The 13049-nt window shown below is 40.8% G+C and overlaps 1 protein-coding gene across 2 annotated transcripts in view; it reads right to left on the reverse strand.

The window, feature by feature from the left end:
• Positions 1-647: 647 nt before the first annotated feature.
• dgkg (diacylglycerol kinase, gamma) overlaps positions 648-13049 on the reverse strand; it is a 103051-nt gene continuing 90649 nt past the window's right edge. For both annotated transcript variants that reach the window (XM_086123878.1, XM_086123877.1), the window contains 3 exons: positions 9356-9476; positions 6301-6361; positions 648-3585 (listed from right to left, as the gene is read on the reverse strand). In XM_086123878.1, the coding sequence (XP_085980004.1) occupies positions 3487-3585; positions 6301-6361; positions 9356-9476 (281 nt within the window). In that variant the 3' untranslated portion in view covers positions 648-3486. The remainder of the gene's footprint in view (positions 3586-6300; positions 6362-9355; positions 9477-13049) is intronic.

A 13049-nucleotide genomic window follows, 5' to 3' on the forward strand; every position in this document is an offset into this window, starting at 1 on the left:
TTTATAGAGCAATGTAACATCCGCTGTGACGTGTGCCGCGTTCATCTCGCGAGAAAAAATTTAATCCCGTTAAAATTTATTTAAATTAATGCCAATAAAAACGCGCTAAACTGACAGCTCTAATGTACTGTATATATATATATACTGTATATATAGTGATGTGAGAATCACTCAATATAATGATCACATATAATTACAATGTCATTCAATAGAACCCAGACCGATGACCAATTTCCTTGTTTATGAGTGGGGAGTACCATTTCGAGTGTTGACGCGGATGCTTCAATGTTTCGATTTCATTCATCCCGCGAGGGAAATTAGATGTTGCCACCAAACAGTGAAAACTACATTCCTATGCCTGCACCCTTTATCCAGTTCCTCACCAAAAATTAGTTTTTTTCTTGACCAATGCACCAACCCACTACATCTAATTTAGTTTTTTTGTTAGTATGTAATGTAGTAATCCAAATCATTCAGTATTCAGTGAATAAAAACGACTCAAGTATTGAGTACTTGATGGGTAAACTTCCAATTCATTTTTTGAAATAGACAAAAATATAAAATCGGAAATGTACACATTCGAATCTCGCCAAACAATATCACTTTAAAACAATATTTTTTTAAGTAAAATGACAAACCAAGGGAAATTGGGACACACTAAACGGTCTTTAATGAACTTTCTGGTTTTACACGTGAAACAGCAAAATAGGCTCACCGGAGACTCCAAAATATATAATTTAATTCTATTGAACTTTGAAACTTTGGATTCACCCATATTTATCGACAACGCTTTGAATTACTTCAAAACAGTCTGTGTTCTACCAACTCATGTTGTTTCTCAAGTTCCATGTGGATTTTTTTTAGTTCCTGAAATGCCATCATTTGGACATGACATAGCTGTAGTTCAATCCATCCATTTCTTCACTAAGGTTGAGGGTGAGTGTGAGCCAATCTGAGAGGCAAATTTTGATTTTGCCATGTTTCATGTAAGTGAGTCTGTCATGTGACCACCTCGCTCAGTTTGAACGGTCAAATAGAGTCAGCATCAGCAGTTGTTACAAGGTATGTTGGAATGGTGAAACATAGTCATGGGAAACAAGTCTCGGACAAACCAAAATAGACGCAATAATAAATACCTGTAGATACAGTATACACACAAACTGTGAGCGGGAAGCGGCGTTTCTTCTTACCAAAAATACTCAAAGAAAAGTAAAACGTGCTTTGCATTAAACTCGTTACTTCCCACCTCTGCTGCTCACTGTACGTGTACTAAGTACTATTTATTCACTGTTTAAAATGATGAATTAATCCAAGATGACATTTTTGAGTACTGTACCTCCTTTTTTTGTTGTTCACTCTATTGGTGTAACAGCAGGCGGGTGGTAAGATGACATCACATGTAATGTCACAAACAAGTGCCGTATGTACATTCATTGTGGTTCTAGTGGTCTCCGACATTTGCTTGAACGGTCATTGCGATGCTATTGGAAACACGCCATCATCTCTCCTTCTCATACACAAACTCACAAGAAACACATTACACTATGTACAGTCTCGGTGTTTTTGTATCGTGTTGATGAGTTGAGCTGAAGTGAACTCGCGTGATTTTAAAGGGAAGGGGGGCTAAAGGCGACCAAGACTCACCCCTTAGTGTATGTTTATTCAGTATACGCTGTCTTGCTAAAACCAGTGGACTGAGACGGTGATCCCCCACAAAGTTGAATTATCTTTTGAGACGTATGTATAGAGGTGCAAATAATCGGTGAATAAATTAGACATCAAATCAATCCATTATTATATTTGACAATCGAGTGATACTTTGTAGACTTTGTAAAAAGTAAAATTCTCAGAATTTCATCCTCTCCAGAGTAAATATTCTCACACTGATTATATTTGTGGTCAGTTAAAACAAAACATTTCCAATAATCTGCTTTTACTTTGAATACAACAAAAAACATGTAAGCCTACTTTCTGACATGTTTATCGACCAAACCAGTAACTGACTCAAAAGGAATTTGTTTGTGTGTTTTCAGCATCGCCAATTTGAAACGATGTCCTGTTTTTGAAAATGAAAAAGGATGGAAATGAAAACGTCTTTTCAATCCGATTCCTCGATTAATCGGCAAACTAATTGACAGATTAATCGATTATTATAAGAATCCTTAGTTGCAGCCCTACTTATGAGACAACTAAACATTCAAAAAAAAAAAAAAAACAGAGGCTTGAGGCGCAATTGCAATGCAACTCACATCCATGACACCCGATTTATTTGTTTTGGTCTCATTTGAACACATGTCCAACCATCCTGAATGTTAAAATTACACAGAAAGATTTCTTGGCGACAGTTTGATTTATGAGAACTTCTACGATGGGAAAAACGGTGTCGAATTCCGAACAGCTGACCGGCGTTTCTGTCTGTAGTTAAACCGGGGACTTCCCATATGTCACACTCATAACTTTGTAAGAGATAATTTGTTCATTTCGACATTTTAAAACTCTAAAATGATTTCCAAAATGCTGAATTTAAAAAAAAAGGATGCAAATTCGACTTTGGGGGGAAAACCTCAAAACTCACTGATCATGGCAAACACCGCTAACATGACGTGCTGAGCTAACGATGACGAGGATAGTGTAAAACACATTTGTATGTGCAGTACATGTGATCTAATCCTACTTTTGTGATATATATATATATATATATATACACACACACACACACACACACACACACACACACACACACACACACACACACACACACACACACACACACACACACACACACACACACACACACACACACAAATACTATATGTGTCTCGTAGAATTGTACATACTTTCCCTCTCAACTTTTGACAGTTGGGACACATGCAAGCCCGGAGCCGCCGTTCATCATCAGGCTTCATGTTTCGCTGGAGGTGAATTAAACCCTTCCCGAAATAGCGCGATGCATTTTAGAAAGGGAGGCTTGCAGTTTTAGCTTTGGTACATTAAAAAAAAAAAACTGCGGTGGTCTGGCTGCTAGTCCCTGAGGGGGATGTACAGTAATTGGACCACTCGAATATTAACTTTCAACTTGAAAGTTGCTCGGAAAGGTACATTTAGAAGGATGCAAAAATCCTGACATGTTTGGCCCCATTCTGGACGCCCCGCTGCCATCCAGCCCTGAACAAAAGGGATCAATAATGGATGAAGCCGCTTCGCTCTCTGAATTAGCTGAATTATACATGGCGTTTTCTTAACGCCGGTTGTTCTTAGCGGGCCTCGTACGGCAACTTCCTGTTGTCGTCTTTGCATCCCTTCCTTTGCAGTTGTTTTCATGTATGGCAGGCGTTTGGCTTGTGTTGGCAGTTGACTGGAGGGATCACTGCAAGTCTTCCAGATCTGGTTAGAGCTGCCTGTACAGTATACTCTGTGTGTGTGTGTGTTTCTTTTTATATCACGATTGTGTTTTTAGTCAACTTTGGATGTGTACACACGCATGTTCTAGTCCTGACTGCGGTTGCGCTTCTTGAAAAAAAAGAAGGGTGTCTTCTGGGGTGGACCCAGCAGCATGGGAACCTGGTTCTTGTGGGTGATCCTGATCTGTAACAAACAAACAACAAGTCAAGAACGTATTGAGGTCACATGTGCTCAAGTCTTTTGTGCTGCAAAAGATAGCTTGGGAACAACACCAAAATACCTTTTTTGGTCAAGGAAAAGCTACAAACGTGTATTTCAACCAAAAGTACTGTACTTTCCGTACGATAAGGCGCACCTAAAATCATTCAATTTTCCCAAAAATTGACAGTGAGCTTTATAATCCAATGCGCCTTATATATGATGTTTCAGTCTCTTTATATTCCCCATGGAGTTGTTTCCCTGCCAGTGTTCCGATGTCATCCAGTGATTATTAACAGGAACCAATTGTAACCTAAAAGGGTTTTGCCCGGCACTAATTGACATGTGCATTCGCCACTCAGACAGACAACAACTTTGTGAGCTCTGCGTAGCCATAGTGAAAAAAAGCATAGTTAACTACTGGCTAAACGAAGGAAGAAGGAGACAAGCAAGACTCGTTAGGACATTTAGCCCCTAGCAGATGTGAGCCCACGAGGAGTGACCAGTTCTGCATGGCTTTGCTCTATATAAATAAAGCTGGATTGTATTGTATTCCCTTTAGCTCCATCCATTGGATGCAACTGCAGCCATTATTGTAGCTTCTATTTGGTGCGCCTTATAATGCAGTGCGCCCTATATATGAAAACAGTTTTGAAATAGGCCATTCAATGACGGTGCGCCTTATAATCTGAAGGACCTTATGTTTTTTAACTGTGTTAATCTCAATTTTAGTCTCTAACTTTATTGTTTTTTTCTGTGTGCTGCCTTTTTCTAATAGCCCTTTTCATTTGTTGGCTTCCTGTGTTCGAGTAGTTGAGGGTGGGGAAACAACTGTCAGTCACAGCCTGAAGCGGACATTGATTGTCTGTCATTATGTTTGGGCTTGTTTAGCATAAGATGATTGGCTCCCATCGGAGTTGGGCGGGCTAAGTAAGCAGCGGTGAGGAGAGGAGAGGTGAAAATGGAGGAGCATGTGAGAGTTCTCGGCACAATGAATGGAAAATGTACTTTTCAAAAACGCCCTGATGGCACTATTGATAAAAGTAGAGTGTTGTGCCTAATTTGTAAGAAGGAGTTTGCTGACCACCAAAGCAGCTCAAGTTTAGCCTCCCACATTAATGCAAAGCACCCAGTCGCGAGTGCATCCACAGCTAACGTTAGCACCGAAAGTGTTAGCAATATAGCGAGATAAAGCAAAACTCTTTGCCAAACTAAACTCGATGAGAACACCCCGTGTACGAGGCATGAAGTCAGCATAGTTGCCTCAGTAGCCTACCAGAAGTGAAATTCCAAGATGCATTTTCTGGTCCTGCCATGTAAATAATGCATCAGAGACTCGAGTTCTTAGGAAGATTGTTCTCACGTACGTTCTTAGGAAGCCATTCTTCTTGGTGGCAACCGTATAAGTTCAAAGCCCTAACGAGTGCCTAAATAGCGATAGACTTCGCTTACCCAGTCAGATTGCAGATCAGATTCAAAACTGAAGTGCAATGCAGTTGTCATCGAACCTCAAGTACATTTTCTGAAGGGAGTTCTCATAAAGCAGTCTCAGAGGGATGGGAGGGATCAAAACTGTACTCCTATTTCTGGTCTTGCGATCAACTGCGTGTTGTTTGAAAAACAAAATCTCAGCACACACAAAATACAACAAAAGGATGTGGCTCTTCCGCCCCCGTGAAGAACCGCTGTGGTAAAATAAAATGCTTGACTGCGTGAGGATTCCAGAAAATAGCTGACGTTCTTCTTTTTTCGTTTAATGCAAACAGCAGTCGGGCTTGCCTGCGATATCAGTCGGCGTGACTGCATTCTATGTGAAAGTCTGGGGATGTGCGGAGAAATGTGCCAACAAGCGCAAGCAAAAGCAAATGAGTCGAGGCTACAATATGCCCAAAAAAAAAAATCAACATAAAATCAAGGATGAGAGATGGCTCAGGATGATTTATGACTTTCGTTATCCATCTGGACAAGCCACGTACACTAAAATAAAATTGTGAGACTGTGTTCAAGGTCTTTGATGATTAAATGAATTCCCGATGCAATTCAATAGAAAAAAAATAACAAAATAAAAATAAAAATATCAATGAGAACATCTGGATTTTATTTGATGATCATCGGAGGCACTTCGAATGGTGGAAGGCGCCAGCTGCCTCACATTGAACAGGAATTTGAATTTGAATGGTTAATTCTGAACACAGCCGCATCCCCGGTTGGGCGTGCAATTTTGTAATGGCGAAGGTTTTGATATCTTTTGTCTCTTTTTTTCTTTTTCGTTTTTGTCCTTCAGAAATCTGCCTCAAGCAAAAGTCCAATTCTGCCTCTTGAGGTGCAACGTAGGGTTAATTATTGCCATCGACACACCGTGTCTGCTCAGAATGTTCCAGTCTGTACTCAACTGCTAACAAAACTTCGTGGAATCGTGGCCCAAGTTCTTTGTACTGTTACCAGAGTCAAAAGGTGAATAATTAGACTCCGAAAGCGACAACCCTGTACATTTTTGTGAACACCATGTTGACTTAGTTCTCATTCAGTACAACTCAGCATGGTTAGTCGTGTACTTGTTCTCTGAGAGTGTCAACTTTGCAGGCCTACGTTTGCTTTTGTCCGGCACAAGCCAGCACTGTTTACCCCATTAGCTGCCATTGCAAATGTTCTACAGGCCGGGAAGTAGCCCAATATCACGTCAAAAGTAGTTGCTCTCACCGTGCATGGTGGCTGCATCCAGGGCTCGCCGTCAATCTGCATGGGCAGCCTACGGGATGTCCTGTACAGATGAAGATAGTGAATTGATTGGGAGGGCGCCCACGCACTGGATAAATTTGAAAACTTTTCCCCAAAACATTATACACACACACACACACACACACACACACATATACCATGCATATCCTAAATTTGAAGACTTTCATGCAATGGCCACTGTGACTGGCTGCTGACCAGTTCAGGGTGTACCCTGGCCAAAGGCAACTGTCATTTGGCTCCATCTCACCCACGAGCGCGACAGAAAACGGACGCATGCATGGATTCAATGTCCCTTCATGCACATCAAAGTATCAGTATTATGATGTATGTGCCGTTAATCCAACACCAAGAACGAACGTCTCACACTGGTTCACTGTGGGGCCGAACAAATGTGACAAGAAAAATCGTAAAGAAGAGGATAAAATGGGTTACAACCAGAAGTGTTCTACGGCAAAAATTTCCCAAAATTCAGTCAGGTTAACATTGAGGACCCGCAGGAACATTTGTCCGCAAGGAACTTTAACCCTTTCATGCACCCCGTAACCTGATAACATGATAAGCTGTCCACTGTCGTAAGTGCTGTCCCTGAAAGGGTTAAGTTGCACATCTGGTTCTTTCGTTACTCTCCTGTCACCAGATGTCTTCACTCTTGATGTTGATAGTTATTATCTAAAACCGTCGAGAGTAATATTCGACAATTTTTGAGCTGGTCTGTTGTGGAGGAACAAGAATACAAGATGAGTTGTCACGGTAATTTCAACATGAGCTATTCAAATAACAGTCATGAGTGTGTTCACAGCCCCGTAGCGAAGATGATCCAAGGCTGCTCTTACGTCTACTCTGGTTGTACTCAGGACGCAACACAATTCCACGGGATTTCTTCAGATAAAATAGATATATGATGTCATTTAAACCCTAACGTTTCCTTACAATAAGATGTTCTATGCATCCCCGTTAGTCTTAACATGCTATTTTGACTAATGTTGCGTTTATGGAACACAAATTCAGCAGTAAAATCCAGCCGTTGTTGTCATCTTGCGAACGTCACATGAACGAACTCAGAAAACAGAGGAGTCGTGATTGCCATGAGCAACTGTGAGGTCATTTTCAGTCGGCAGCAAGGAGCAAAATGGCCGCCCCTCGATGGGACAAAAATGGGTATGCCGTGTTTTGACTAACGGGGGCGCATGGAACAAATTATTGTGAAGAACATTTTGGGGTTGACTTCCCCTTTAACATTTATTTTGGGAGGCTTACTGACAATGCTAAATTTTCCCTGATCGACTTTAATGTCATTATTTGCGCAATCTATCAATGACATCATTGATTGGATCGGTGAAATAACAGATTACAGCAAATGCAACTTTGTTGACTCTGTGGTATAAGGTGCACCTCAATGAATGGCCTATTTTAAAACTGTTTTCATATATATTGGGCACACTACATGAAAGGCGAATAGAATAGAAGCGTGGATGGGGTTGAGTTATGCATCCACGAGATTGAGCTACGCTAAAGGGAATACAATACAATACAGCTTTATTTATAATCACGCTTTCACAACCGCTGCAGCTGTAACAAAATGCTTTACAGACCATTTAAAATACTATGTTCAAGAAATCAGAATCTTGATATATATATATATATATAAGGCGCATCGGATTATAAGGCGCACTGTCGGCTTTTGAGAAAATGGAATGCCTTATAATGCGGAAAATACGGTATGTAAACTTTTGGCCACGCACATTCAGCCAACCACAGATGTGACGAGCAGGCAGGCGTGTTGTTTGAACAAACACGAAAATAGCTCCGTTGTTGACAAGATGCACTAAACATTTGCTAAACACAGCTACGTGATATACTGCAGTCATACTGAACGTGAGTTGAGCTATTTTCACGACACGATTACAAATCAAGTCCATATAGTTTGCGTGGATCGGGCTGAATCTTTACAGCTACACTGGGGACAAACAGCTTGGAGAATGTGCTTTTCTGTCACATACAGGACACATACAGGCCAGGTAAAAAGTGGACAGACAATGTAGGACAAAACAATCAACACAGTCTAAGGGCACAGGGACTCATGCAACAAAGCCAATTCAAGCTAAAAAGGAGCAGGTGTAGGCTACTTGGCAAAGCTGTCCCATTTATGTCAAAGAAGGCAGCGTTGCCAACCTACAAATATAACAGTTTATATTTCATGCTATCGGAGCTTTTTTGATGAATAATTGGGGGTTTCAATACAGATTTTTTTGAATGCATTTTCGCAATGGTGGTGGTCAACTCTAGAGTAAATATGCAAGATGTCGAGATATATCGCTCCATCTTATGATTGAATTGGCGATTGAGTATCTATTTTTTTTTTTCCAAACCCTTTGACTGCTGATCAACGCCAAAATCCCTGATCGGGGTAAGAGGAAGCTAAACTGTATATAAACTTACTTCCAGCTAAAGGCAGGGTACACCATTTATACTCACATTCACAGACAATTTAGTCTTCAATGAACCCATCAATGAACCCAACATGCATGTTAGTGGAAGGCGGGAGGACGCCAGGGTAGCGGGCAAACAAGTAAACGCCACTCAAGGAAGTTCTGAGCCAAGATTCGAACTCAGAACCTTTCGACTGTGAGATAGACATGAAAACTCCTACTCCATCGTAAAGACACTGATCGACTTGTGAAGATTTTTTTTTCCTGCTTCGGTCAATGAGATATTTTTCCAACATGGTGGTTTTCTGGGGGCAGTCATGTAAAGCCAGACGAGTCAAAATGTCTTCAGCAACTCCCTTCGTGGACATTTATAATTTATCATGTGCAGAGGTGCCATCGTTTGGAAACCCTCCAATGTGAAAAAGAATGATCAACATGGTACAGAATTACAATTTTGATGAGGCTCATTCCAGTTGTGGGTTAACGATGGGCACGGGTGGGGCTGGGGAGGAGACATGAGACAGTTGAAGTGGGATGGAGGAGAAATGGGTCAACCCCGATATAGGAAACGAGAGGTAGTTAGCGACCTGATGATGACGTTGGCACACTGAGCAAGGCGGCGCCCGGCGCTCTTCAGCCCCGTGTAGATTTGACCCATCTCGATGGCGCCCTCCAGGCCGACCACCTCCAGCAGCTGGTCGCTAAAGTCTGCACATATGACACATGCTAACACTTAGCTCACTTTCTTTGCACAGATGTAAGGCAAGAACCGGGTTGATTTGGAATCATTAAAACATTATTCACAGGTGTTGTATTCCTTGAAAACATTTTCTTCAAACTTTGATGGTTTTGGTCATATATCAGAGCAATAATCTCGTGTATTTGAAAAGACATCAAACCTGTGATGTTGTTGAGATCAAGATTGGAATGAAAAATACTGAAGTTTGTTCACATTTTTTAAACAACTTTCTTCAAAACTTTGGGTGACATTTTTTCTTTTCGCAGCAAAACCCAGACTCCTTCTGAGTGATAGACAATGCACATTATTTGACATTACTTTTGACTTCAAAGGCTAGAGCCGCTAGACCGATCTTGGGTACTTTGGTTTAGAAGTGATTTTATTCAAACTCTGGGAGACTAGTTCAAAGTAAGAATCCCACTGATTTTGATTGATCTTCACCCAGTGATGTGAGGAAGTGGAGAATGGTACCCCTCCATCCATTTTCTGATCCGCTTTATCCTCACAAGGGTCACGGGGCGTGCTGGAGCCTATCCCAGCTTTTCTTTGGGCAGTAGGCGGGGTACACCCTGAACCGATTGCCAGCCAATCGCAGGGCACACACAGACAGAGAACTATCCACGCTCACATTCACACCTAGGGACAATTCAAAGTGTTCCATTAGCCTGCCAAGCATGTTTTTGGAATGTGGAAGGAAACCGGAGTACCTGCAGAAAACCTACACAGGCACGGGGAGAACATGCAAATTACACATAGGAAGGCCGCAGCTGGAATCTAACCCTGCATCTCTACACTGTGAGGCTGACCCGCGAACCAGTTGAAAACCGGGATGCCAGGAGAATGGTATGCAAAAAAAACATTTTCTTCAGGTGATATTTTTGTCATTTCATTACAATCTTGAAGGGCGTTCAGTGTGGAATTGTCAAGAATATTTTTATTCAAATTTCAATCAAATTTCTATGTTTGTAGGGTCCGATTCTGTCTGGCACCTTCTGGACGCCCGACAGTAATACTGTCTGTGTTTTGGTTTTAAATTTTCATTTTCATCAAACTCTAAATTTGAGTTCAGAGCAAGAACCCCATTGAATTTGATTGATATCCAATGCAAGCCTTGGCAGAACATATAAAGTACAAACTAAATTTGAAGCCTGAAACTCAGAATTGTGAGGCGGTCTTGCGAATCTGTTGGTCTACTATTCAGTGGTCCTGTAGTCTACTACAACTCGGACACACCGTATTTAGGGCCCACAACACAGTTTCAGTTTTTTGCAAATAATTTATGACATGAATTATGAACGATACAACTATTTCATTTGCACAGCCGGTGTGCTAATTTGTGAGCTGCGACAGCACAACCAACTCTCAGTAACAAATTTATGACTTATTTCACTTTCTCACATTAACTGTGCACACATGCAAAAAAGCCTTCTGTGCTTGCTGGGGTGCAGGCCAAAGCGAATAAAAGCCATGTATTTTGTGGTAGGAGCATGGCCTGAGGGTCGGCGCCCAGACACGTCCAGACTGGCAGCCTGCTGTGACTGCAGTGCAAACAACATCAATAATTCCCCAACGTGGTTCGAGCTCACTCATCCTGTTGCTGCCTTTGTGTGTCTAAATGCAAACAGGACACTGTTGCGTGCCTCGTTCAGTGCTGCACTGTAAATATTTATCTTTTTTTAAGTCAATAGTTTACAAATCTATCCCTCAAACTCACTTTTTTATTGTAAATTATTTAACGGAAGGAGGTCAACGGCATGCAATAATACACAGAATAGATTGTTAAATTAATATCTACAGTACTTTATAGTGATTTGTTATTATTATGATTAAAAAGGTGGAATTTGGTGGATGTGGTGTGTGTGTGGTTTTTGCTCATTGCCAAAACGTTTAGTTAATAAGCAGCTAATGTCTAACTTCTTGTTTTTGTGCACTGGAGGTTCTATAAGCTGAGTCAGCACTGCAGGCCAAGAGAAACAATGCATCAAGTTGTGTTTTCATTTCGTCTGACTCATTGTTAACACACTTAAGTGTAAAATAACTAAAATCCAACAAAGAGGCACAAAATTGACCTTTACAATTTAAACGCTCCATAGCAAAGTGAACAGGGAAATGGTGCGCAACAAATCAAGATTGAAACGAACGCAGCGAGCGTTCATTGCTAATGCATCGTTGAAAGATGGAGACAAAGATCCTTTGGAGCAAGACTATATTTACTATCAGAATCGTTGAATAAATAAATAAAACACACACACACACACACACACACACACAAACAATAGGTTGCTACAAAAGCTACAGAGCTAGCCTGGTTAGCTTAGCTCACTAAACGCTCTGTTAGGTTACCTTAATGTTAGGATTTTGCTGAACGAGCAAACAACAATATGCACAAAAAAGAAACAAGAATCCAAGTGCAGCTACACTACAAGTTTAATTTGTTCCGTGACCTAGCTTGTATCTCAACAAATCAAATCAATTGTCCCACTTTAAATGAACTGAAATTCCGTTAATCCATTTCAGCCCCCGAAACCAGCAAAAATCTTTGATGTGTTTTTATGAAAGAACAATAGCGCTATATTGTTTTAAAACATAATAAAATGAAATAAAAAAGAATGGCAGTAAACTGGTTTATTTGCTGTAAATTGGGAAGAGATGAAAGTCACTGCTCACGAGTGTTCACGTTTTATTTGTGTGTTTGTCTATTTGTCCTGTTCAACCGGGGAGCATTAACGATCACCACAAAACAAACTCGGAGGCGTTTGGGAATTGTTTTGATTTTGCAGTGAAGAATGCAAGAATGACGAATGCAAGCAAGGATCGACACCCAAATTGAAACCGTAATTTGAAATCCCAACCCTCCCTTAAAAAATTGTTGAATTTTATATTGTTCCAGAATGATGAGGCTATAGACACTCTTACAAAACTTTTTTCCCCACCTTTGGTATAAGACATTCATTCAACTCAAGTACCGAGCACGATGACTTTTGTCACCTCACCTGAATGTACTGCGTGAGGAATTCTGAAGGAGGAAAGTTGAAGCGGATTACGTGGGACAGGAGATGTGAGCCAATCTCTTTTCGTCAATGGACGCTACAGCTTCGTGTTTGCTTTCAAAACTGAGCTTGTAGCAGACGTGTGCACATTTTCAGCATGACGTCTCTGATCCACTGGTGAAAGGACACTTTGATCCTCTCCTCTTTCATTCATCTATAACTTCTTCAAACAACAAAGTTTTTGCAGGAAAAGTGATCAAGATTGCACGACTGTCTGTCTCATGTGTTGTGTTGTGTTATTTTGTTATTTTGACTTCAAGATGGCGCCGCAAGAGTGGCTGCCTTTCCAGCAGCTCCTATATTTTGTTCTTCTACATCTTCTTTTCATAACTTTGCTGCTGTGAATTGGGAATTTCTCCATTGCGAGACTAATAAAGGGTTTCTTATCTTATTTTATCTTATCTTATTTCAGTGCACAAAATAAAACAACAAACACATGCAAGATTTGGCTGCTGTGTTTGAGATGTTAAACACCATTCATAGATGATATCA

Source organism: Hippocampus guttulatus, chromosome 11 (genome assembly GCF_054856545.1).
Source record: "Hippocampus guttulatus isolate MCC_2025c chromosome 11, RoL_Hgut_1.0, whole genome shotgun sequence".
Taxonomy (NCBI): domain Eukaryota; kingdom Metazoa; phylum Chordata; class Actinopteri; order Syngnathiformes; family Syngnathidae; genus Hippocampus; species Hippocampus guttulatus.